Below are 27,077 nucleotides of genomic sequence, written 5' to 3'. Positions count from 1 at the left end.
AGCACTGGCACAGGCTTCCCAGAGAGGTTGTGGAGTCTCCTTCTCTGGAGCCTTTCAAGGCCTGTCTGGATGTGTTCCTCTGTGATCTGTGTTAGATAGTATTGTCCTGCTGTGGCAGAGAGGTTGGACTGGATGATCTCTTTGGGTCCCTTCTAACCCCTGACGTCCTGTGAGCCTGTGAAGGGTCTGCATGCCCTCTGTTCCCTCCTGAGGAACTTGCACCAGAAGCACCTTAGAGGCAGCCCAGTTTTGTGCAGTTCCCTGGCTGGGTTGCTGCAGTTCAGGAACAATTTGCATAACCATCTAGGATTGCATTTTCTTTTCCAATTAAAACTTGAAGTTGCCCAGGATTTGCCTGGGCAGTGCAATTCCCTGCCACTGAAGTTATGTACAGAAAAAGACACTCTGGGTTAGAGTGTTCAGGGATCTGCTTTCAGTCTGGGAGGGGACAGCTAAGCAAAACCAGCACGTTGGCTTGTTAGATCTGCCCTGCTGCATTTGGGACAGTTGTTGCTCTGGTGCACATCAGGGCAGCTCACATTGGAAAGTTTTGCTTTTGTTGTCTGTGATTGTCTTTGGTACTCATTTGAGGGTTTGATGGTTTCCTTCCACTGAAGGAAAGTTTACTCAGTCCAAAGATATTCAGAGCTTCTTATTAAAGTGCCTGAAGCTAAAATCGTGTCTGAATGGCAGTACATAGTACATGCTGAGCTCTCTCACTTGAGATCCAGTGCTTGGCACAGCACAAGGACTGAAACAATTTGCACACTGGTCATCTGCTGCCAGTGGCTGTGTTTGTTCTGCTTTTATGAGAAGGGAAGGAATTGATCCCTTCAAATAGCTGAGAAAACAGATAGCAGAGCTGTTACTTATTGATCCTGCTGCTGCACCCTCTACCCAGCTAGCAGAAAATCAATGCATTTGCTACAGATCCCTGCCTGCATGCCTGATTTTGGACCGAAGCAAAGGAGTGGTACATCATTTTCTTGTAATTACTCAAAGAAAGAACAATGGCAAAGTTAGAAATCCCAATTCCCAGGTCCTGGAATTATGCACTACGAGAAAAAAATAAGTCTTTTATATATGTATTGCTCTTCAGAAACAAGATCTGAAGGCAGCCAGGGATAGCAGGGCTTGAGATTTAAAGTGTCCTGGGCTTGTCCACTCCCCTGTTTCTCCACTGTTCTTAAAAGATTCGTGATTTTAATTTCAGTCCTCTCCTTTTGTTTGTTTTCCTTCCATTTCTTTCCTTTGCAAGTATTGAATGTCTCCTCTGGGAGTAAGCCTAACCACATGTGCATGCAATGATGGTTTATTTTTATTGGAGTCATTTGCCTGTGACTGTTATTCATTACTATAGAAAGAACTGCACTAACAAACTGCTCTGAGAGGGTTGGGTTTTATTCTGTTCTGTTTGCTGTTGTAAAAAAAAAAAGCCCTGCTTTGACCATAGCCATTGGGAGTATCCACTGCCATCATGAGAGACCTCAAGAGTTAGGAGATTGGACACTTCTCTGGAGCCTTTCAAGGCCTGTCTGAATGTGTTCCTCTGTGATCTGTGTTAGATAGTGTTGTCCTGCTCTGGCAGGGGGGTTGGACTCAATGATCTCCTTAGGTCCCTTCCAACCCCTTAACATCCTGATATCTCTGATCCTGCGACTACTACTGCCTCCTGAATGTCCTGTGGTGTCTGGTGTTGCAAAGCAGAATCTCACTTGCTCTTAGCTTCCTTGCATGTGTCTCTTTAGATCAGCTCTTGAACCATCTGTCCAATGCTCTGCTGCCTAAACAGTTCAGTTGGCCTCTGCTTGGGGAGGAATTTGTGGATGCACAAAGCTAGTGCAGTCACTGACAACTGCTGTAGCCTCCTGTGACAGTAAAGTGTACAAACAAAACACCACAAAACAAGGCCTGCCTGGGATGAAATGGCCAATTCACAAATGGCAAGACAACAGTGGTGTGTGCAGCCCAGACAGCAGCCGTGTGCCTGGCTGCAGCGAGAGCAGTGTGAGTGCAGCACAGACAGCAGCCGTGTGCCTGGCTGCAGTGAGAGTGGTGTGAGTGCAGCACAGACAGCAGCCGTGTGCCTGGCTGCAGTGAGAGCGGTGTGAGTGCTGCACAGACAGCAGCTGTGTGCCTGGCTGCAGTGAGAGCGGTGTGAGTGCAGCCCAGACAGCAGCCGTGTGCCTGGCTGCAGTGAGAGCGGTGTGAGTGCAGCACAGACAGCAGCCGTGTGCCTGGCTGCAGTGAGAGCGGTGTGAGTGCTGCACAGACAGCAACCGTGTGCCTGGCTGCAGTGAGAGCGGTGTGTGTGCAGCACAGACAGCAACCGTGTGCCTGGCTGCAGTGAGAGCGGTGTGAGTGCTGCACAGACAGCAGCCGTGTGCCTGGCTGCAGTGAGAGCGGTGTGAGTGCTGCACAGACAGCAACCGTGTGCCTGGCTGCAGTGAGAGCAGTGTGAGTGCAGCACAGACAGCAACCGTGTGCCTGGCTGCAGTGAGAGCGGTGTGAGTGCTGCACAGACAGCAACCGTGTGCCTGGCTGCAGTGAGAGCGGTGTGAGTGCAGCACAGACAGCAGCCGTGTGCCTGGCTGCAGTGAGAGCGGTGTGAGTGCTGCACAGACAGCAGCCGTGTGCCTGGCTGCAGTGAGAGCGGTGTGAGTGCAGCACAGACAGCAACCGTGTGCCTGGCTGCAGTGAGAGCGATGTGAGTGCTGCACAGACAGCAGCCGTGTGCCTGGCTGCAGTGAGAGCGGTGTGAGTGCTGCACAGACAGCAACCGTGTGCCTGGCTGCAGTGAGAGCGGTGTGAGTGCTGCACAGACAGCAGCCGTGTGCCTGGCTGCAGTGAGAGCGGTGTGAGTGCAGCACAGACAGCAACTGTGTGCCTGGCTGCAGTGAGAGCGGTGTGAGTGCTGCACAGACAGCAACTGTGTGCCTGGCTGCAGTGAGAGCGGTGTGAGTGCTGCACAGACAGCAACTGTGTGCCTGGCTGCAGTGAGAGCGGTGTGAGTGCAGCCCAGACAGCAACTGTGTGCCTGGCTGCAGTGAGAGCGGTGTGAGTGCAGCACAGACAGCAGCCGTGTGCCTGGCTGCAGTGAGAGCGGTGTGAGTGCAGCACAGACAGCAACCGTGTGCCTGGCTGCAGTGAGAGCGGTGTGAGTGCAGCACAGACAGCAACCGTGTGCCTGGCTGCAGTGAGAGCGGTGTGAGTGCAGCACAGACAGCAGCCGTGTGCCTGGCTGCAGTGAGAGCGGTGTGAGTGCTGCACAGACAGCAGCCGTGTGCCTGGCTGCAGTGAGAGCGGTGTGAGTGCAGCACAGACAGCAGCCGTGTGCCTGGCTGCAGTGAGAGCGATGTGAGTGCTGCACAGACAGCAGCCGTGTGCCTGGCTGCAGTGAGAGCGGTGTGAGTGCAGCACAGACAGCAGCCGTGTGCCTGGCTGCAGTGAGAGCGGTGTGAGTGCAGCACAGACAGCAGCCATGTGCCTGGCTGCAGTGAGAGCGGTGTGAGTGCAGCACAGACAGCAACCGTGTGCCTGGCTGCAGTGAGAGCAGTGTGAGTGCAGCACAGACAGCAGCCGTGTGCCTGGCTGCAGTGAGAGCGGTGTGAGTGCTGCACAGACAGCAGCCGTGTGCCTGGCTGCAGTGAGAGCGGTGTGAGTGCAGCACAGACAGCAGCTGTGTGCCTGGCTGCAGTGAGAGCGGTGTGAGTGCAGCACAGACAGCAACCGTGTGCCTGGCTGCAGTGAGAGCGGTGTGAGTGCTGCACAGACAGCAGCCGTGTGCCTGGCTGCAGTGAGAGCGATGTGAGTGCAGCACAGACAGCAGCCGTGTGCCTGGCTGCAGTGAAAGCTTCTCCAGCCTGCACAGCCCCAACTCTTTCAGTCTGTGCTCACAGCAGAGCTGCTGCAGCCCTCTCAGCATCCTCCTGGCCCTTCTCTGGACACACTCCAGCATCTCCACATCCCTCTTGTAATGGGAGCTCCAGAACTGGATGCAGCACTCCAGGTGGGGTCTCAGCAGAGCACAGCAGAGGGGGAGAATCACCTCCCTGGCCCTGCTGGCCACACTTCTCCTCATGCAGCTCAGCCTCTGCTTGGCTTTCTGGGCTGCAAGTGCACACTGCTGTCTCCTGTTGAGCTTCTCCTCCACCAGCAGTCCCAAGCCTCTCTCCTCAGGGCTGCTCTCCAGCCACTCACTGCACAGCCTGCATTTGTGCTTGGCATCGCCTCCATGCCGATGCAGGACCTTGCACTTGCTCTTGTTGAACCTCCTGAGGTTGGCTTGTGCCCTCCTCTTCAGGCTATCCAGGTCCCTCTGGATGGATCCCTGCCCTCCAGCCTGGCTGCTGCACCACACAGCTTGGTGTGCTCAGCAAACTTGCTGAGGCTGCACTCAGTGCCTCTGTCCATGGCACCCACAGAGATGTTGAACAAGACTGGTCCCAGGGCTGATCCCTGAGAGACTCCACTTGTCCCTGGCCTCCACTTGGCCATGGAGCCATTGATAGCCACTCTTTGGGTGCAGCCATCAAGTCACTTCTGTATCCATCAGTGCTCCACCCATCAAACCCATGTGTCACCAGCTTGGAGACCAGGATGTGGAGTGGCAAACAATGAGATCAGGAAAATACAGCAGAAAGGGAGATCTAAGGAAAAGTGAACACAGAAGAAGAAGCTGTTCACTGCTAAGAGGAGCTGACTTACTTTAAAGGAGTCTTCAAATGTTTTCGCAGTCATTTCTAAAAACTGATTCCTTGATATTGTCACAGTAAAAAAAATAGGGAAGAAACTGGATGTGTTATCAGTCTAAAGGAGGAGGAGAGGCTGAGGGACCTGGGGCTGCTTAGTCTGGAGAAGAGAAGACTGAAAGGGGATTTAATCCATGTTTATAACTATCTGAAAGCTGGGGGCAGGAGGTGGGGGACAGGCTCTGCTCACTGCTCCCTGGGATAGGACAAGGAGCAATGGGTGTAAGCTGCAGCACAGGAGGTTCCAGCTCAGCACTAGGAGGAACTTCTTTCCTGGAAGGGTCCCAGAGCACTGGCACAGGCTACACAGAGAGGTTGTGGAGTCTCCTTATGTGGAGCCTTTCAAGGCCTGTCTGGATGTGTTCCTGTGTGACCTGAGCTAGATTGTGTGGTCCTGCTGTGGCGGGGGAGTTGGACTGGATGATCTTCTTTACAGTGAGGGTGGTGAGACACTGGCACAGGTTGCCCAGGGAGGTTGTGGATCCCGGAATCACAGAATGTGATCAAAGATCTGTGCTTCTGTGCTCCACAACCTCCCTGGAGGTGTTCATGGCCAGGTTGGATGAGGCCTTGAGCAACCTGTTCTAGTGGGAGGTGTCCCTGCCTATGGCGGGGGTTGGAACTGAGTGAGCTAGGGGTTCCCTTCCAACCTAAACCATTCTATGATCTCTTTGGGTCCCTTCCAACCCCTGACATCCTGTGAGCCTGTGATCCTGTAAAGCAAGATGATGTATTAAATGTTAGTACCACAGTTCACTATTTCTGTTAAAACCATCCCTTTTCCATTATGAAATCATGCTTTATTTAGTCAAAATCTAGGACTTATTTTCTTTCCACTACCTGTTTCCTCTCGTCTCACAACTTCTGTGATTGTTCACCTTTTCTTCATTGTCACTTTCCATTTAGCAGCCTCAGAAGCTTTACAGAAATGCAAATAGATGAGGTCAAATCTATTTCAGATTGTTCAAAGGCTCAAAAGTGAATGTCAGGTGTAACAGGATGACATCTGTGTTTCCTTTTGCCTCATTTTCCAAGTCTTTCATTAGTCTTCAAATGTTTCTTTTCTCCAAAGTCTGCATCATCCTGAAATTAGATTGCCAGCCTCAAATCACCAGCTTATGACTTTCTTTTCTCCTCCCTTCAAGGACTCTGTTTTCTGCTTCACAGTTGTCTTGCATCATCTTCAATTTCATGGATGCAAGACAGATGCTGACTGTCCAGACCTAAACTCGCAGGCTGGCGTTTTGTTAGACATTGCATAGAATCATAGAATGGTTTAGGTTGGAAGGGACCTCAAGGGTCATCCAGCTCCAAGCCCCTGCCATATGCATGGGCACCTCCCACCAGAACAGGTTGTTCAAAGCCTCATCCAACCTGGCCTTGAACACCTCCAGGGAGGTTCGTAGAGCACAGAAGCACCGAATGTGATCTGCTTCTGTGCTCCACAGCCTCCCTGGGCAACCTGTGCCAGTGTCTCACCACCCTCGCTGCAAAGAACATCCAGTGTCAATCTCCCCTCTGCCAGTTTAAACCCATTACTCCTCATCCTGTCATTACAAGACCTCCTCAATAGTCCCTCCCCAGCCCACCTGTAGCCCCCTTCAGGTACTGCAAGGCCACTCCAAGGTCTCCTCAAAGCCTTCTCTTCTCCAGGATGCAAAGCCCCGACTCTCTCAGCCTGTCCTCATAACAGAGCTGCTGCAACCCTCTCAGCATCTTGGTGGCCTCCTCTGGACTGGCTCCAACACTTCCATGTTCTTCTTGTGTTGGGGGCTCCAGAAGTGCACACAGGACTCCAGGTGGGGTCTGAGGAGAGCAGAGCAAAGTGAGTTGTTGGAGGAGCCAAGGGGGCACGTCTGTGGAGCAGCTAATGGCAATTAAAATTGCATTACACAGTGGCAGTCACAGATTTGCTCAAAACTGCCTGAGTGCAACTGCCTGGAACAACAGGAACGATGAAGCTTCACAGGATGCCAACATTCAAGTAAAATTGTTGCTTTCACAACCTCCTTTTAAAGACCTGTGAATCCTTTTAAAATTGAAGGATGATGTCTGCATGTGGTAGAATCACAGAATCAGTCAGAGTCAGAAGGGACCACAAGGATCATCCAGTTCCAAACCCCTTGCCATGGGCAGGAACACCTCACGCTAAATCAGGCTGCTCAGATCTTCACCCAGCCTGAACTTAAACACCTCCAGGGATATGGCCTCAGCCACCACCTCCCTGAGCAGCCCCTTCCAGGCTCTCACCACCATCATGCTGAAGAACTTCTTCCCTAACATCCAGTCTGAATCTACCCATTTCTACCTTGCTTCCGTTCCCCCCAGCCCTGTCACAACCTGACAGCCTAAAAAGTCCCTCCCCCGCTTTCCTGTAGCCCGATCCCTACCATTATATGTATGAGAAGACCTCTCCTACTTAGAAGTGAGAAGGTTGGATCAATAACTACCTTGTTATTTTTGCAGTATGCTTCATTACTTCTGGAAGTTAAATCCAGTGAGATGATTCTCTGGATCAGTATATTATAAAGATGTGTACTTATGTGTGGTTCCTTTGTTTTACAGCTCCTGGTTGCTAAATCCCCTGTTGCTCCATTCTCTGCTTTTCCCTACACCATTGAAAAGTCTGGCTTGGTTCTTCAAGGTAAGAGACCAGAGCACTGGTGGTTGTGCCTTTGCAATTAGTGTTTTAATCAGGCTGAATGTAGATAACAGCAACTGTTGCTAAAAATGGTGGTGTTTATACTTAATTAAAGGCCACACATTTAAACAGTCTGGTTGGCAAGGATAGGCTTCTGCTGCATTCACTCTTTTCTCTTGGATCACACTAAATTAATTGTTGCACATTCCCATGGGCATAAGAATGGGCCTTGAAATTATTAATCCAGGCTCCCTGTTTTCCCTCAAAGTAGAGTTGTTCTGACAACATTGCTCCTCTGGGATAGAGTTTTCCAGGAGAAACAGGCCTATCTATCATTAATAGTCTGCTCTAATAAATGGTTCTTCTTTAGCAAATGGTTTGACATCAATAAAAATACAGGAAATTAATATCTGTTCCTTATTTTTGTGGTCATTTTAATGCTAATACCCCATGGGTTTAACCCTCACGTTCACTAGGATGTGAGGCAGTGTACTGCAAAGTGACTACCACAATGGCAGGGAACTAAGGTGCCTTGTGGCCATATCCTAAGTCATGTAGAATCATAGAACCAAACAGGTTGGAAGAAACCTCCAAGATCATCCAGTCCAACCTATCCCCCAGCCCTATCCAGTCAACCAGACCACGGCACCGAGTGCCCCAGCCAGGCTTTGCTTGAACATCTCCAGGGATGGCAACTCCACCACCTCCCTGGGCGGCCCATTCCAATGCCAATCACTCTCTCTGCCAACAACTTCCTCCTAACATCCAGCCTAGACCTCCCCTGGCACAACTTGAGGCTGAGTCCCCTTCTTCTGTTGCTGCCTGCCTGGCAGAAGAGACCAACCCTGGCTGGCTACAGCCTCCCTTCAGGGCAGAGAAGGGCAACGAAGCTGGTGAGGGGCCTGGAGCACATCCCTGTGAGGAGAGGCTGAGGGAGCTGGGGGTGTGCAGCCTGCAGAAGAGGAGGCTCAGGGCAGACCTCATTGCTCTCTACAACTCCCTGAAAGGAGGCTGTCGCCAGGTGGGGTTGCTCTCTTGTGACAGGCAGGCAGCTACAGAAGAAGGGGACACAGTCTCAAGTTGTGCCAGGGGAGGTCTAGGCTGGATGTTAGGAGGAAGTTGTTGTCAGAGAGAGTGATTGGCATTGGAATGGGCTGCCCAGGGAGGTGGGGGAGTTGCTATGCCTGGAGGTGTTGAAGCCAAGCCTGGATGGGGCACTTAGTGCCATGGTCTGGTTGATTGTCTAGGGCTGAGTGCTAGGTTGGAGTGGATGATCTTGGAGGTCTCTTCCAACCTGGTTGATTCAGTGATTCCACGCAGTAAGTAGTGCAGTTCTCATCCCACATTTCAACCATCAGTATTTCTGTGGGAAACAGAAGGGAGCAAATGCCCTGGGAATGGCCTGTGTTGGGTAAGATGCAGAATGTGGCACCAGGCTGCCCTGTGCCAAAGAGGCTGGAGGTTTGTGTGAGAGTCGTAGATGGTTGCTTCTTTCCAGAGGGGAGCTGTGTGCACGGTGAGGTGTCAGTGAGGCAGCTGAGCACAGGTCAGCCAGGCAGGGAGCGTCCCTGTGCTGCTGCCTCGGGGGCATGGTGTAGCACTAAGGACCGGAGTCTGTCCCGCAGCCTGCTTGCAAAGGCAGCTTTCCCATTCAGGCTTTGTTGTTCAATTCAGCTGGTGTCAGGAGGTGAGCACATTCAGGATGGCTGATGGGAACAAGTGGATGGGTGTGGGAACTAGTGGGAAGCAGCAGCTGGCTGAAGCGCCCAGGATTCTTTCGTGTTACTCAGGGGGTCCCATCCCAGGACCATTAACCAATAGGCCATAAACAAATTGATATCGGAAAATGTGGCTGCAAACTCCTTGATTAGCGAGGGGTGAATGGGGAATGAAAGGCAAAGTGAAAGTGTGATTTAACAGTTCCACAAGCAATTTCCATCGCCACCTCTGAGGGATTAGGATGTGTGGAATAGGCTAAAAATGAGGAGGAGCTCCCCTTCTTTGTTCTGTGGACTGGAGGATAATAAAACGGCAGGAGAGGCAGTGGGGCTAGTTAGGGATTTCACAGGCTGCTATTTGATGCAGTTTAAGGAGCCCTTCTGCTATTGTTGCTGGTAAAATGGGAAGCGGAACTGTTCCCCATTCGCAGAAGTTTCCAGCGTCCTCAGGAAGAGGGCTGAGAGCAAAAGGCTATTAAGATGGTAATGCTGCCCCACTTGGAGGAGTGTATCAAAATCCTCTTTGTCAATGTAAATCGCTGCTCTGTTTCCCTGCTATCTTTGCATCTCACGGCCTCAGTGCAAGCGCAGAAGTGTTGTGAGGAGATGCTGCTGAAGGCAGAACTGTGCCTCTTGGTTTTTCCCTGTTTTGTTAGAAGGGAGCTCCAGGCTGCCCAAGGGTTTCACAGAGAAAACCTCTTGGCTTGTTTTTTTTTTGAACTTGAAGTGTTCAGGGATTGAAATAGTGCATTTATTCACTAATTGTTTTATTTCTACTTGCAGACTAGAGAAACGGTGATTGGACAGCAAGCCCGGCCAGCCAGAGATGTTTAGCATGGGAAATGAGCCTTTGCTCTCCTTTCATTGCTTCAGTGTGCTCTGTGCTGAGGAGGTGGAGTGCAAACCCAAAGAAAAGCCTTCACATTGCAATGCAGTGTCATGTAATGTCCTGCCATACTGCCCAGCCTGACTCTGTGAGGAGCCCCAATTGTAAGCGTGAAATTCAGTCTGACAGCAGAGCTTTGGTTTGCAGAGATCTTAGTGAGGCACAAACCTGGACCTCTGCACTGCAAGATATTGAAAAGTTTTACTGTCTGCTTATATATTCAGTTTGAGGCCTTTCCTTTTGCTTGCCCAATTCAATATATGAGCTGAAGCGAAGAAAATGATGCTGATAATAAAAAGAACAACAGTTTAAAAGTTCCAGGCCTGCCTGAGTAACAGTGCATGTCACAAGATGGCTTTTTTCTCGTTGCCAGAGCAGCCAGGAAGAAAGGGACCTGAGAGTGCTGGTAGATAGTAGCTGAACGTGAGGCAGCAGTGTGCCCAGGTGAGCAGGAGAGCCAATGGCATCCTGGCCTGGCTCAGGAGCAGTGTGGCCAGCAGGACGACAGAAGTTCTTCCGCTCCTGTGCTCAGACTGGTCAGGCCACACCTTGAGTGCTGTGTCCAGTTCTGGGCTCCTCAGTTCAAGAGAGATGCTGGAAGGTGTCCAGAGATGGGCGACAAAGCTGATGAGAAGCCTGGAGCACAGCCCTGTGAGGAGAGGCTGAGGGAGCTGGGGGTGTGCAGCCTGGAGAAGAGGAGGCTCAGGGCAGACCTCATTGCTGTCTACAACTCCCTGAAGGGAGGCTGTAGCCAGGTGGGGTTGGTCTCTTCTGACAGGCAGGCAGCAACAGAAGAAGGGGACACAGTCTCAAGTTGTGCCAGTGGAGGCCTAGGCTGGATGTTAGGAGGAAGTTGTTGTCAGAGAGAGTGATTGGCATTGGAATGGGCTGCCCAGGGAGGTGGTGGAGTCACTGTGCCTGGAGGTGTTGAAGCCAAGCCTGGCTGGGGCACTTAGTGCCATGATCTGGTTGATTGTCTAGGGCTGGGTGCTAGGTTGGGCTGGATGAGCTTGGAGGTCTCTTCCAACCTGGTTGATTCTATGATTCTATGAAATAAGATATCTGATTTGCATTGGAAGTTACTAGCTGGTACTTCTGTTCCTGGTGTGTCAGTCAGATCTGTTCTTGCCTCATTGAGGAGTCACTGAAGGTGAATGTAGCATATACTGGTTTAGGTCAGCTGAACTGCATGGTTCCACTTTGTTGTGCACACAGAAGGCAGGCTGAATAAGCTGATGTCATTTTAAAGTGGTACTCTGTGAGTGGTTGTCTGATCCAGCTTTATAAGCAGCAACCGTCTGCAGCGTAAATAGCAACAGAGCCTCGCTAGCTGCTAGCAACTGATGGCCTGGCTGTTTGTTGAAGTAAGTCCATTCCATGTCACCTAAGTAAATGTCCTCTGTTACCAAGAAGATGGTGCTGCAAAAGAAGATAGGGACCATAGTGGCTGGTTGCCGGCTGGACAGTCTATTGGGACTGTTTGCTGAATGCTGCAGCACAGGAGGTTCTGCCTCAACACAAGGGGGAGCTTCTTTCCTGTAAGGGTCCCAGAGCACTGGCACAGGCTGCCCAGAGAGGTTGTGGAGTCTCCTTCTCTGGAGCCTTTCCAGGCCTGTCTGGATGTGTTCCTGGGTGATCTGTGTTAGATAGTATTGTCCTGCTGTGTTAGGGGGGGTTGGACTGGATGATCTCCTTGAGTCCCTTCCAACCCCTAACATCCTGTGAGCCTGGGATCCTGTAAAAGAGCTCAAAAGCACTGAGAACGTAGGGCAAACAATTCTAGTGAGCTCGGGCTTCCTTTTGAGCAGGGCTTTACTTTCAGTTTCATGGGGTTTAAAGATAGGTAGATTCAGCAATTCATCCAAAGTGATCTCCTCTATGTCAGAAGTGTTTTCCTTCAGGTACCTGCCAACTTTACACTGCCTTTCAGAAAGGCATTCACTTTGATTTGAAGATAACAAGAACTGTGGGGAACAGTGTGGCCAGTAGGACAAGGGAGGTTATTCTTCCCCTGTACTCAGCACTGGTCAGGCCACACCTTGTGTACTGTGTCCAGTTCTGGGCCCCTCAATTCAAGAGAGATGTTGAGGTGCTGGAAAGTGTCCAGAGAAGGGCAACAAAGCTGGTGAGGGGCCTGGAACACAAACCCGATGAGGAGAGGCTGAGGGAGCTGGGGGTGTTTAGCCTGGAGAAGAGGAGGCTCAGGGCAGACCTCATTGCTGTCTACAACTACCTGAAGGGACATTGTAGCCAGGTGAGGTTGGGCTCTTCTGCCAGGCAACCAGCATTAGAACAAGGGGACACAGTCTCAAGTTGTGCTGGGGTAGGTATAGACTGGATGTTAGGAGGAAGTTATTGGCAGAGAGAGTGATTGGCATTGGAATGGGCTGCCCAGGGAGGTGGTGGAGGCACCATCCCTGGAGATGTTCAAGAAAAGCCTGGATGAGGCACTCGGTGCTGTGGTCTGGTTGACTGGCTAGGGCTGGGTGCTAGGTTGGACTGGATGATCTTGGAGGTTTCTTCCAACCTGGTTGATTCTATTATTCTATGATTCTATGATTCCTTTGCCTTGGTAGTGTTTTCAAGTTTTAGCTAGCTTGCTGCTACATAGTTTGTGCTGTGTTGCAGATTGGGTTTGATATGCCTTCAGCTTCTAGGCTCACGCTTCATTGTGACCTTCAGTGCTAAATAAAGCAGAGTTGCTGTTAAGTGATTGCTGTTTCCTACAAGTGTACTTGACATTAAAATTTATCCTGCTATGTTTCATTCTTCCTTTTGAAAGAAAGTTGTAACTATCAACAAGTTTAACCTCTAAAGTTTTGTGTCTCCTGCTGACTGGCTCCCCTCACTGCTCAGAGAAATAGCCTGTCCTGAAGGGAAGAGTTTGAGTCTTGTGCCAGCAGGACTGGATGATTATTTGATCAGTCTTCTCTTTCTCCTGCCCTCTTTTTCACCACCTGTGTGTCTGTGTGAACACAACCACGCTCACCTTGCCTATAATGTCTTTTGTAGGCTGGTAACTTCTGGTAAGTAGCAACAAAAGGTAGGTGACAGTCAGAAGAGAGTGTCTCAGGTTTTAAGTTTCATGGTACTAAGAGGGAAAAGATCTCTGAAGAGTTAAATCTGGGGAAGCCTTGGCATGTTGTGTGTCATCTGTCACTAATGTAATGAAAGAGGTTCATTTTGACCTCCACAAACATCACAGGGGCTGGGTTTGTGCTGCAGTATTGGAAAACCATCTCCAAAGTGCAAAACTAATTTATATGGCTGAAGCAAGTGAGAAGTGCCTCATTTTATTTTGTAAAGAAGTAAGTGGTGAGGTAGAAAAGGAATTCTGAAAGAAAGGGCAGCATTATTTGTATTGCATTGTGTGAGTTTGAAGAGTGAGAGACAATGATTTACTGCATCAAAAGCTTCCATTCAGTTAAAGAACTGTAACTATAAAGTGACCTTTGTCTGGAGCAACATGGATATAATCTGTAAAATGAAGCAGGGTTGTACTTGATGTGTGAATGGGCGGAAGACAGATTAATGAGAATAAAGTTGTGCGTTGCTATTGAGATGGTAACAGATTTGCAGTGCCACTGGTGGTTTCCAGCCCTATTGGAGGGATAAAGATGAACTGATCATTGTTAGGATCTCTGTGGGGTGTGGAACTGTTTTTGCTGTATTCCCCACAGGACGCTGAAAGCCTCATGCTATTGCTAACAGGTTTGTAGCAATGAGAACAACAACAACAGAAAAAAAGCACAGTTGTCTTGTGGGCTAGACCTGTCCTGGCAGTAAGGAGTGTGTAAGAAAGTAAGACTGCCACCATCCCAATGCCAGCAAAATCACCCATGCAGACGTTAGCAGGCATCAGGAAAAAAAGTCCTTACATTTAGCCAGCTGATACTGTTTTGAGAAATGGGTTGCTAAAGCTGACCTGAGTGAGGGGTATCCTCATTAGGTGGCTGAGGGAGAACCACACTGCTGCTTTGCAGCAGCATTGGCAAAGCCTTGCTGGAGCAGCTGGACTCCATGGCTGTCAAGTGAAGGAGTCCAGAAAGCCAAAGCAGAGATGCAAAACTGACTATAAATGGTAATGAAGAGAGGTGGAGGGGAAATAGTTCAATTGTAAAGGAAGGCTTGAGACATCCTGGCTTTAAATCTAGTAGAAACAAAACAAACTCCATCTTTTCCTTAAAATTAAATGTTTCTGCTTACAAACATGATCTTTCTTGTGGCATAGTAGATAGGCAACAAATCAGTAGAGGCTTTGGCCATAGTTTTGCTAGGAGCTTAATTCTTGGAAGGATATCCTGCTGGGTAAATCCTCTTTAGCCCAAAGTCTTGAATTATCTGCTTATTTCTGAACACATACATAGAGATTCTAAAGATACAGGACTGCTTTCTTGCACTGAAAGCCGAACATGTTCCTAAATGCTTTTGCTAGGTTGCAAGTTAAGTGCCAGCATTTCATCTTTTCCTGTTTTACTCAATGCAATAGGACAGAAACTTACTGCAAGTAGCAGACCAGATCTGTGCTCATTTACATGAGCATGAATCAAAACTCAGTTGTTTTAATGCAGCATTGTTAAGGCAAGAAGCTCAAGAGTGTATTTGCAAAGACCTTCTCTTTTCAAGGCTGACATAAGCTTCCTGGGACAATATGGTCTCACTTCAGAGAAATCTCCTTACCAGTCCCTCTGCAATGAATTCCTGATCAAAGTGGACTGCTCCCCTCTGTTGTCAGCACAGTGATAAAGCAAATGGCCTGGGTTGTTGGTTTCTTTTCTTCCACCAAAAGGCTTTTAACATTAGGAGTGAAGTTGTCTGTTGATTCGAGGTTGCATCTGTGATTTGCGACTGGGAACCTAAAGTTGTCATAGGAGAGCAAGACTCTACCAATAATTGCCTGGATTTAACATGGAAGATGTTAACTCTTTCAAGACACAGATTTGCAGAATAAGGTCAGATCTACCTAAAATGGACTTTGTGTCCTTCTGCAAACACATTCAAAGCTAGAAAAAAAAATGGTCTAGCCAAAGCCATGGTTTTCAGCCAAAGTCTCATGCTTTTGTGTGCAGCTTATGACAGGAAAAGGAGTTAAGTCTTGCAGTGATTTATCCCTTTCTCACATAGACACAGGGAGATTTCTGTTACTGTCCCATAAAGGTTATGTTTCTTCTGGCTTCACCACAAGTATGTTAGGTGTGATGATTGCTGTTGTCACTTTGTCTTGCACAGTGCCAAACGACTTAACCCAGGTAGTCCATGCAACTTGACTTTAGCTGTGAGACTTGATGTACTCTTCATCTTCAAAGCCTTACAGTATCTCTGACTGCCAAAGAGAAATGCTGGATACTTTATTGTTGGCTGTGCTGGGCAGGGGAAAGTCTTGTGAAGATCCACAACACTGCAGCCTACACCTGAAAAGTTTCCAGAGTGCAGCCCTGTCTAGATAGGCAGATTTGAGTAGCACTTTATCTAAAGGAGAAAACTTTGCCTGAGGTGGGGCTTATTAGCACAGGAACAATGCTTTGCAAATAGGGCTGATGATGATGATTTGGCCCAAGTGCTGTTTCCCTGTGAAATTTTCTCTGATTCTGGAATTAATACACCTGGAAAAACCTCAGGTATCTCTGCATCTGTTGTGTGTACTTCCCCTGTATTTAAAAGTGGGCTAACCACAAATTGAAATGATCTGAACATGTAAGCTTAAATCTGTCTTGCTAAGAAGGAGCAGTAATATACCAAACTTTCATAGAAACAGACACCCAAGTGGTAAACCATCCCAACAAGTTCTTGGCCAGGAGGGCCAAGCAGAGCCTGGGCTGCAGCAGAAGTGTGGCCAGCAGGGCCAGGGAGGTGATTCTCCCCCTCTGCTCTGCTCTGCTGAGACCCTACCTGGAGTACTGTATCCAGTTCTGGAGCTCCCATTACAAGTGGAATGTGGAGATGCTGGAGTGTGCCCAGAGCAGGGCTAGGAGGATGCTGAGAGGGCTGCAGCAGCTCTGCTGTGAGCACAGACTGAAAGAGTTGGGGCTGTGCAGTCTGGAGAAGAGGAGGCTCCCAGGTGACCTTCTTGTGGCCTTCCAGGATCTGAAGGGGGCTACAAAAGCACTGGGGAGGGACTTTTTAGGCTATCAGGTAGTGACAGGACTGGGGGGAATGGAGCAAAGCTGGAGGTGGGCAGTTTCAGGCTGGAGGTGAGGAGGAAGTTGTTGAGCCTGAGAGTGGTGAGAGGCTGGAATGGGTTGCCCAGGGAGGTGGTTGAGGCCCCATGGCTGGAGGTGTTTAAGGCCAGGCTGGCTGAGGCTGTGGGCAGCCTGCTCTAGGGTAGGGTGTCCCTGGGCATGGCAGGGAGGTTGGAACTTGCTGACCCTTGTGGTCCCTTCCAACCCTGCCTGATTCTATGATTCTATTTCAAAAGGTTCTTCTCACTAGGGTCATTTCCTAAAGCATTGGCCTGCCACTCTATTTTCTGTAATCTTTGTTTGAATTTCTAAGCATAGTTTCAAGGATTGTTGTAGTTCTTCTCATTATGTTGTAATGCAAACAGAATCTACAATTCTCTGAAGCCCCCTGGAAAATTTCTGAGGTTAACTTTCAGGGCGAGATGGAGTTAACCAAGAGTTACAAGAGAGAGAGAGGCAACAAGCTTAGTCAGCAGTTAGAGCATGGTCTATCAGCCCAGGCTATTCCTTGGTTTGCCAACTCAGTAAGTCCTAGAGTGTCCACATTAGTGCCCAGCAGTTGCAAGGCAGTGCATGCATCATAGAATCAACCAGGTTGGAAGAGACCTCTGAGCTCATCCAGTCCAACCTAGCACCCAGCCCTGTCCAGTCAACCAGACCATGGCACTAAGTGCCTCATCCAGGCTTTGCTTCAACACCTCCAGGGACATCGACTCCACCACCTCCCTGGGCAGCCCATTCCAATGCCAATCACTCTCTGACAACAACTTCCTCCTAACATCTAGCCTATACTTCCCCCAGCACAACTTGAGACTGTGTCCCCTTCTTCTGTTGCTGCTTGCCTGGCAGAACAGACCACCCCCCACTGTTTTAGCTTAATAACATGTAAAAAACATCACCTTCCTGCTTCAGCCTGCGTGAGTTTGATGAAGGACTTCAATCTTGAGGCTCGTTAGGAGAGTTCTGCATGCTACACCTTTGACTTTCTTCATGCCACATTTGCACTGCAAGGGAATTGCCTCAAATGAGCAGCCAGGAACATACCCTGCAGCTGTGAGTTTGTAGCCTGTATCCTGCCTGCTGCAGCCATTTGCCGAGGTTCACAGAGGAGCAGAACATCCTGTTTGCTCGCTTTTCTTTTGTCTGTCCCGTACCAGCACAGGGAGAGTATTCTTACATATCTTTTCTTTTCTGCTCTGAAATTGGATCAGAGTGCTCACGATTGTGCTCAATAGCTGGAAATGTTGAGGATATCCGATTGCTAAGGTCTCTTATTTTAAACACCACATGCCAGGAAAAGTATGTGGGATCCCACCAGCCTAGCACTGGAGGGTGCAGGATGCATCAACAGGAAAACCAAACAAAACACAAAGTGAAATTCATTTGAAAAGGGAAGGGACTTCCATACCACCCATCAGCAGTGTTTAAACTCTTGGTATCCACACAAAAGGCCTTTTCTTGTCCTCCTGTTATTTTCTCAATATGCAAACTATGGTAAATTGTTTTTCAGAGCTGCAGCTGTCCCTGCAGTCAGTGGGAGCTGTAGGTGCTTGTTACCTTTGAAAGTCAAGCCAATGTCTTCTAAGGCGGCGTAGCAGCAGCCAAACCCGCTCAGTGAGGGTGGTTAAAGCTTAACTCTGATAGTTCATATCTGATACAGAGGTAGGGCCTCATACTGTGCACACCAGGGCTCAAAGGTATGTTGTTTCTTGGCCTTTCAGCCTTCCTTCTCCTCCAATTTACTTGCTTCATCACAACAAGTCCTTCCAGCTGAGTAGTACTGAATAGGACTCTATTGGCGTTGAGCAGAGCTGATTTTTGTATGCTTTCCTTTTTCTTGAGAAGGACATTTTCTCCCTTTTTTCCTCTCCAGTGTGCATTAGGCTGAACTAGGAAATCAGTGATCACACCACTGACCCATAGCCTCCCACATACTGTAGCAGCAGCACCAAGGCCAGGCAGCTCCCCAAAGCACTGCTTGATTTTCCTTTGGGAGATTTGTCGTGCCCTAAGCAGTGGACAGAAGTCAGGGCAAGTCCAGATTTCTCCAGTGTAGAATAAACTGAATTCCACTGTAATGTCTGAATGTGAAAGGAGAAAGGCATTCCTCCAGCTAGTCCCAGCTGTCTGGTCTCAGGAAGGACACCACTTACTTCTCTAGCCCTAAAGGGCGCAGCAAATTTCAGCACACAAACTGAAAGCTACAAATTCAACTTCTCTTTTGACAGAGCTGGTAAACGAGCTGAGCTTTGCAGCTGACAGCACAGCATTAGAATCAGAATCAGTCAAGGTTGGAAGGGACCACAAGGAGCAGCCAGTTCCAACCCCCCTGCCATGCCCAGGGACACCCTACCCTACAGCAGGCTGCACACAGCCTCATCCAGCCTGCCCTAAAACACCTCTAGGGATGGGACCTCAACCACCTCCCTGGGCAACCCATTCCAGCCTCTCACCACTCTCATGCTCAACAACTTCCTCCCCACCTCCAGCTTTGCTCCATTCCCCCCAGTCCTGTCACTCTCTCACAGTCTCAGAAGTCCCTCCCCAGCTTTTTTGTAGTTCCCCTTCAGATCCTGGAAGGCCACCAGAATGTCACTTGGGAGCCTTCTCTTCTGCAGACTGCACAGCCCCAACTCTTTCATTCTGTCACATTAACTGAGGCCAGCTTGCCCCACTCTCAGTTCAGGAGTGTGTCTTTCATAGAATCATATAGAATCATAGAATCAACCAGGTTGGAAGAGACCTCCAAGATCATCCAGTCCAACCTATCACCCAGCCCTAACCAATCAACTAGACCATATGGAGAGGTCTTTGCTGAAAAAGAGCCTTGGCTGGGGATGAATCTATCTGCCCCTCTTTGCTCCCCTTCCTAGTCACCACTAGAACAACTTCATTCATCAACACTTCCTTTTCAGTGTAGCTCCTTGAGGATCACAGGATGTCAGGGGTTGGAAGGGACCCAAATTGATCATGGAGTCCAACCCTAAATGGATGCCTGGGTTGATAAGTGCAGAGAGGACTGCACAATCATCATGACATCTGTTCACCAGTCCTTCCCACAGAGTGATCATTTAGTAACTTGTCTGTCAGGGGTTAACTCAAACCAATGCATTGTCCAAAACAGTTACTCCTTCAAGAAAAGTTAAAGTCTGCAGGAATGCACAAGTGCCAAGTCCATGGTAAATCAAGTTTGCCACCTGTCTGTTATGGATCACCTCCATCCCTGCTGGAGGGCATCTCAAGGCACTTGGAAGAGAAGAAGGTTATCAGGAGTAGTCAGTATGGATTTACCAAGGGGAAGTCATGCTTGACTAACCTGATAGAATTATGTGATGCCATAACTGAATGGGTAGATTCAGGGAGAGCAGTGGCTCTACCTTGACCTTAGCAAGGCCTTTGACACTGTCTGCCATGACATCCTGGTGAGCAAGCTGAGGAAGTGTGGGATGGAAGAGCAGGCAGTGAGATGGGTTAGGAACTGGTTGCAAGTCAGAGTTCAGAGGGTGGTGATCAATGGTGCCAGGTCCAGCTGGAGAGCTGTGAGCTGTGGTGTCCCCCAGGGATCAGTGCTGGGGCCAGTCCTGTTCAACATCTTCATCAGTGACATCGATGAGGGCTGAGACAGCTGCAGGCTGTGCTGCCATCCAGAGAGACCTGCACAGACTGAGAGCAGGGCTCAGAGGAACCAGATGAGGTTCAACAAAGACAAGAGCAGAGTCCTGCACCTGGGGAGGAATAACAAATTGCACCAGGACAGGCTGGGAGGAGATCTGCTGGAGAGCAGCCCTGTGGAGAGGGACCTGGGGGTCCTGGGGGTGCTGGTGGCTAACAAGTTACCCATGGCACAGCAATGTGCCCTTGTGGCCAAGAAGGCCAATGGGATCCTGGAGTGTATTAGGAAGAGTGTGTCCAGCAAATCCAGGGAGGTTCTCCTGCCCCTCTACTCTGCTTGTTGTTTTCTGTTGTGAGGTAATTGGTGGTGGTGAGCTTTGTTCCTAGTTCTCAAAATCAGTAGCTTAACGAGTTGAGAGAAATGTTAAGTTAAATGGCTTTCTGTTCTTGCTTGCCTCTGGGGCTAGCAGTTTTCCTAGTTTATTGCTTCCATGCCTTTTGCTTTTCTTTTTCTTGCTCTCTCTCTCTCTTTAATTCATAGTGCTATATATTGTTTGTAAAATAAGGAGTCTTGAAAACAGAGGAAGTGGAGGTAATGTTGATCTTGAAACACCAGGAATTGAAAGGACCATTCAGAGTTTCCTTCAAAATAGAACCAAGAGGTAAGATAATGCTAACCAGGGCTGAGTGCCCAGGAGAGCATCATAATGAAGCATCCACTGTTATTGTTCCATTTGGTGTTTGTTCTTCATGTGAACAAAAGGAAGGAAGAACTCTGCTATCAGGCTAGAGAGGAAGGAGTCTTTGCTGCCCTTGGCTACCCTCACTTTAAATGTGAGGAAGCACAGGGCACTGCAGCATAACCTTTCTGCAGTGTTAGAAGGGGAAAATGGATAGTTCAGAAGGTTAAGGGTGGACACTGTTTATCTAAAGACTAGGTTTCCCTTTGTGTGACAGCCCCAAATCAGATATGTCAGCGCTGGTATTTATTTAGGTCATGTGAGGTTTTGCAACCCTGCTTTTAAACCACGGTTCCTCTGCCTCGCGGTTTCTCTGCCATTCGATTCCTCCTCTGCGTCGCTGCTCGCCATCAGGAGCAGTGAGAGATGCCATTTCCTTATTGAGCCTGACAGGCACCCAGTGTCCTGAGTATAAAGTTCAGTCGTGTTGCTGAAGCATCAGGAATGTATCTACTGGGGACTGAGTCAGGCTTACTGTATTTTTTCTGTCCCTGCTCCACCCACGGAATTGCCTGCTGAAGTTGCAGAATCCCTGCTGTCCCTCTCCCCATCCTTTCAGTCATGAGGCTGACACACTGTCAGATTAATGACAAAGTTTACTCTGCTCAAAGACATTGTTTAACATTTTTTAGATGACTCAAGCAATGATTGTGTCATCAGCTCAGCTTAGGTTACCATTTAAAGGTATTCCTGGCAAGCAGGGGAGTCTGCTTGGCCTGCCTCTGCTTTACTCTTTCTCTGGCTTTGTCACATAATCATAGAATCAGTCAGGGTTGGAAGGGACCACAAGGATAACCCAGTTCCAACTCCCCTGCCATGCCCAGGGACACCCTACCCTAGGTCAGGCTGCCCACAGCCTCAGCCAGCCTGGCCTTAAACACCTCCAGCCCTGGGGCCTCAACCACCTCCCTGGGAAACCCATTCCAGCCTCTCACCACTCTCATGCTCAACAACTTCCTCCTCATATCTAGCCTGGCTCTTCCCACTCCAGCTTTGCTCCATTCCCACCACTCCTGTCACTCCCTCACAGCCTAAAAAGTCCCTCCACAGATTTTTTGTAGCCCCCTTCAGATCCTGGAAGGCCACAAGAAGGTCACCTGGGAGCCTCCTCTTCTGCAGCCTGCACAGCCCTAACTCTTTCAGTCTGTGCTCACAGCAGAGCTGCTGCAGCCCTCTCAGCATCCTCCAGGCCCTGCTCTGGACATGCTTCAGCATCTCCACATCCCTCTTGTCATGGGGGCTCCAGAACTGGATGCAGTCAAGTTCATGTACCATGTGTATCTGTCAAGAAACACAGGGGAAACAGACTTACACCCCGTTAGAGGCAATGGTGTTGGGATGTTTGAAAAAAAAGGGTCTGGATTTTGATTGTGCTATAAAGAGTTCATATCCTTGTGTATGATGCTTTGTGATTGGCCACTGGAATGGGCTGGTGAGGGGCCTGGAGCACAGCCCTATGAGAGGCTGAGGGAGCTGGGGGTGTGCAGCCTGCAGAAGAGGAGGCTCAGGGAAGACCTCATTGCTGTCTGCAACTCCCTGAAGGGAGGCTGTAGCCAGGTGGGGTTGGGCTCTAGTCCCAGGCAAGCAGGAACAGAAGAAGGGGACAGAGTGTCAAGTTGTGGTAGGGGAGGTCTAGGCTGGATGCTAGGAGGAAGTTGTTGTCAGAGAGAGTGATTGGCATTGGAATGGGCTGCCCAGGGAGGTGGTGGAGTCGCTGTGCATGGAAGTGTTGAAGCAAAGCCTGGCTGAGGCACTTAGTGCCATGGTCAGGTTGATTGGCTAGGGCTGGGTGCTAGGTTGGGCTGGATGAGCTTGGAGGTCTCTTCCAACCTGCTTGATTCTGTGATTCCATGGTATGCTTGTGGTTGTGGAGGTGATCAGGTTGTGTGTAAAACCATGCTGGATACAAGAGAAATGAAATAAGCATTCCTTGTTTTGTTCTTGGTATCATGGCTCTGTAAAACCACTAAGTGCAATACAGAAAATGGAGGGGGACTGGGGAGGGGAGGAGGGGAGAATTCTAAATCTTCTGGAAGGTGAAAATTATGGAGTATAATGAAGTCAGACCACCCAGCATTTTACTGATGCTGAAAACCCATATGGAGCATTGGAGCAAGGACTCTGCCCACACTTAGGCTCATTACATTACCATCATCTGACAATGTGGTGGCTCTTTGAAGACAAAAATACAACGTTACATTTAGCACTCCCTAGTCAAACCCTAGCAAATATGCTTAGTTTACAGCTACAAATGTTTTGTGTTTGTTTTGTTCCCCTAATTGCAAACTCTAGAAATTGCTTATTTCCTAAAAGATAAAAGAGCTTTTCTTCTCACATAGCATCATGAGTGGTTTTAATGGAATAAATTGTGTCTTCTGTGCCAGCTGAACCAGTTGGCCTTAGTTGTGACAGCCATGGAGGTTTCTGCATGCAGTTACAGTTTTGGTACTTGGGTGTTAAAGCAGAAGAGGCACAGGAGAAATAGAACTTAGGCTTTTGGTGGCACATTTGCTGAACAGACAAGCAAGGCTGACTGTGTCAGTGTTCACTGGTGCAAATGAGCACATTGGGATACTCTTGGGGGACGTTTATCCTGAATAAAAGGAGGTGCTGGTTTGATGCATCTGTAGTTAGATCTGCCTAGCTCTGTGGAAGGGGGTTCCTTTCCTTCACAGGGGCCTGGCAAAACTGGGGAGGGACTTCTTAGGCTATCAGGTAGTGACAGGACTGGTGGGAATGGAGCAAAGCTGGAGGTGGGCAGTTTCAGGCTGGAGGTGAGGAGGAAGTTGTTGAGCCTGAGAGTGATGAGAGGCTGGAATGGGTTTCCCAGAGAGGTGGTTGAGGCCCCATGGCTGGAGGTGTTTGAGGGCAGGCTGGCTGAGGCTGTGTGCAGCCTGCTCTAGGGTAGGGTGTCCCTGGCCATGGCAGGCTGGTTGGAACTGGATGATCCTTGTAGTCCTTTCCAACCCTGACTGATTCTATGATTCTATGACCATTCAGGGCATTTATCTGAAAGGTTTTTTTGAGGGAATTACAAACCTGTGATTTCTTTGATAGAAACTGTTTCTATGATCAACCATATGTTTGCTCTCCATCTATCTGTCTACAATTACCTCCACTTACAGAGGCTGTAAAAGCCAGTGTAGGAGATACCAGAGGCTTAGAAGTTAACTCTCATAGCCATGCCTAATAGAATTGCTTCTTGTTGGTGGAGTATTTCTGACAGACATGAGCAGAGATTTAGATTTAGAGTGAGTGCATGTGGCCATGGTCTAACTGGAAAGGAGAGAGAACTGTGAAGAGCACAGCTCTTGTAGGACTTTAATGGATGAGGCTAGGCTAAGCCCTTGCCTTGTTCTTATTCCCACTGCTGCCTCACCTTTCCACCTCCTCAGAAGGGGAAAGCTCTTTCAACACCAATTTATAATAAAAATCAAAATATATCCCTTTGATATAATGAAATGGGGTGTGCTTTACTCCTTTTTCATAGAAGCATAGAATCAAGCAGGTTGGAAGAGACCTCCAACATCATCCAGTCCAACCTAGCACCCAGCCTTAGCCAATCAACCAGACCATAGACTCACAGAATCAATCAGGTTGGAAGAGACCTTCAAGCTCATCGAGCCCAACCTAGCACCCAGCCCTGTCCAACCAACCACACCATGGCACTAAGTGCCCCAGCCAGGCTTTGCTTCAACACCTCCACGGACAACAACTCCACCACCTCCCTGGGCAGCCCATTCCAATGCCAATCACTCTCTCTGACAACAACTTCCTCCTAGCATCCAGCCTGGCACAGCTTGAGACTGTGTCCCCCTTGTTCTGTTGCTGCTTGCCTGGGAGCAGAGCCCAACCCCACCTGGCTACAACCTCCCTCCAGGTAATTGTAGACAGCAATGAGGTCTGCCCTGAGCCTCCTCTTCTGCAGGCTGCACACCCCCAGCTCCCTCAGCCTCTCCTCACAGGGCTGTGCTCCAGGCCCCTCACCAGCTTTGTTGCCCTTCTCTGTTGTGGGAGGCAGTTGAAACCTGCCTACAGCCAGGTTTCTACAGCCAGTAGGCTTTCATAAACCAAACCCTAGTAAAAACAGTATGGGAGTTACCAGAAGGAAACTGTTTCAAGGACTTGACCTGAGAGAAAGAAAGAAGAAATGAGGTAGTTTTTCTGCACAAGAGTGTTTCTTAAAGAAGCAGAATGGCTTTGTTTCCACAAACTAGAAGAGGGCTGTTGGTTGCTATAGCAGGAGTCTCATGGCATCAGATTCATCTGCCTGGTTGTTGACTTGCTCAGTGAACTTCTCAAGCACTCCAGGAAGAAAGGAGGGACCGAGGACTTTGCTCCTTTATTAGCATTCTTCTTCCAACACAAATCAGGCTGAAGAAGACAACAGCTAAATCCCAATTTCACTTTATTATTAGTTGTTGAGATATGCATTTATTAGGAGCAATGGGAAACAGATTACCCTGGCAAGGCACATCTGGCCTCGGACTGGCCTTCGAGCTGGCCAAAAAGAAGCACGAAACGCTGCCTTGTTTGCAGCCAGCCACTTACAGTCCCACACAGCTGCAGGGGTGAGAGGCAGCAGAATAAACTCCCAAGACAAGCTGACAACAGCTCTGCTGCTGGGGTGCCCCTTTTGCAGACGAGACAACAACAGATGAAGAAATGTTGAGGAGGACCCAGAGCGGCGCTCATTAGCGAAGGAAGCGCCAGCAGGAAATGGGACAAGATTCCTTTTGTGGTGGCTGTTCACCCAGCTGTCCGCCTGTCCTGCAGCCACCCACAGGCACTCACAGAGACACATTCAAACCCCAGAAAAGTCAGGCAAAGAAAAGCTCCAGTGATCCCAGGCAGACCCCTTCCCACTGCCCCACCGGCAGAGAGTGAAAAATCACTGCCTTTAATCCAGGCAGGTTTATCATTGCGGTGCAGACTTCGGAGGGGTAAAGCTGATAGGATGGTGTAGTTTCTCCTGTTTTTCTGTCTGTCTGCCTGCTACTCTGAATATCTGCTGTTTAGTATTGTCTGCTAGCACTTTTATCATGTCTGTTGTATTTCCTTCCTGTGGCAAAGCTGTGATTCCTCCTTTATGCAGGTGTACAGCCGCTTTGTGTAAACCTGAGGTGTGAGATTCCCTAAAGCGAATCACAAGGAGAGGGTGAATGTTTCTGGACTTCTGAAATGGATGCTCTGAGGAATCAAATGCTCTTCTGAGACTTTTAAGTTATCGTAGTGGCATTGAGACTCCATCCTCTGGGGTCTTTTGTTTGTAAGTACAGCTCCTTTAAAATCTTGTTTAAATGCTGGGGGAGGTTTGTGTGGATTGAAAGCAGGTTTGTACCAATCAGGTATCAAAGCCTGCTACAGACAACTGTGTTATTCCTCACCCCGAGACAACTGTGTCATCCCTCACCCTGCTACTCTCCACCAGAACTGTGATTATAGAGTGTGCACCCTCAGCACGTTTGCTGAGGGATCAGGCCTAGGACCAGTCTTGTTCAGCAGCTTTGTGGGTGCCATGGACAGAGGCATTGAGTGCAGCCTCAGCAAGTCTGCTGCCCACACCAAGCTGTGTGGTGCAGCAGCCAGGCTGGAGGGCAGGGATCCATCCAGAGGGACCTGGACAGGCTGCAGAGGTGGGCAAAAGCCAACCTCAGGAGGTTCAACAAGAGTAAGTGCAAGGTCCTGCATCTGGGTGGAGGCAATGCCAAGCACAAATGCAGGCTGTGCAGTGAGTGGCTGGAGAGCAGCCCTGAGGAGAGGGACTTGGGGGTGCTGCTGGAGGAGAACCTCAACCGGAGCCAGCAGTGTGCACTTGCAGCCCAAAAGGCCAAGCAGAGCCTAGGCTGCATCAGCAGAAGTGTGGCCAGCAGGGCCAGGGAGGTGATTTTTCCCTTCTGCTCTGGTGAGACCCCATCTGGAGTACTGCATCCAGTTCTGGAGCCCCCATGACAAGAGGGATGTGGAGATGCTGGAGAGTGTCCAGAGCAGGGCCAGGAGGATGCTAAGAGGGCTGCAGCAGACTGAAAGAGTTGGAGCTGTGCAGTCTGGAGAAGAGGAGGCTCCCAGGTGACCTTCTTGTGGCCTTCCAGGATCTGAGGGTGCCTCATCTCTCTTGAATTGAGGAGCCCAGAACTTGACACAGCATTCAAGTTGTGGCCTGACCAACGCTGAGTACAGGAGCAGAATACTTGGAGCACTCCACATGGGTCCCCTGGCATCTTTTGATATGACTGTGGACAAGAAGCTTGTCTAAGTCCAACTTATTCCACCTAGCTAACAGGGACATGAGATAGGTCATGGTTGCAAATCAAAGTGATTTCAAGTCTAAGTGGGAAAGGAGTGCTGCAAGCTATCAGAGCAGTCTTTGAGGCATCTGGTTGCACACTTTGGCGTCTCATTAGTGTCTCTTTGGTGTTGTTACAATGGTAATAGCAGCTGTCAGACATTGCTGCATCTCCTCTTAGAGCGTGTCTCAGGGCAGTATCACCGGGGCTTTTAGTTGTGTGTTGTTTCCCCCTGCAACTCTCATTTCTCATCTTTATTTGAA

The 27,077-nt window shown here is 49.3% G+C and overlaps 1 protein-coding gene across 7 annotated transcripts in view; it reads left to right on the top strand.

Annotated features, from left to right (window-relative positions):
* The window catches only part of RAD51B (RAD51 paralog B), a 337,533-nt gene extending 327,220 nt beyond the window's left edge, over positions 1–10,313 (top strand). For all 7 annotated transcript variants that reach the window (XM_064143772.1, XM_064143764.1, XM_064143759.1 and 4 more), the window contains 2 exons: positions 7,317–7,395; positions 9,894–10,313. In XM_064143772.1, the coding sequence (XP_063999842.1) occupies positions 7,317–7,395; positions 9,894–9,898 (84 nt within the window). In that variant the 3' untranslated portion in view covers positions 9,899–10,313. The remainder of the gene's footprint in view (positions 1–7,316; positions 7,396–9,893) is intronic.
* Positions 10,314–27,077: the final 16,764 nt, after the last annotated feature.

The sequence above is a fragment of the Pogoniulus pusillus genome, chromosome 1, assembly GCF_015220805.1.
Source record: "Pogoniulus pusillus isolate bPogPus1 chromosome 1, bPogPus1.pri, whole genome shotgun sequence".
In the NCBI taxonomy this organism is placed as follows: Eukaryota; Metazoa; Chordata; class Aves; order Piciformes; family Lybiidae; genus Pogoniulus; species Pogoniulus pusillus.
The sequence above is the reverse complement of the archived record's forward strand: the minus strand, read 5'-3'. Positions and strand labels throughout refer to the sequence as shown.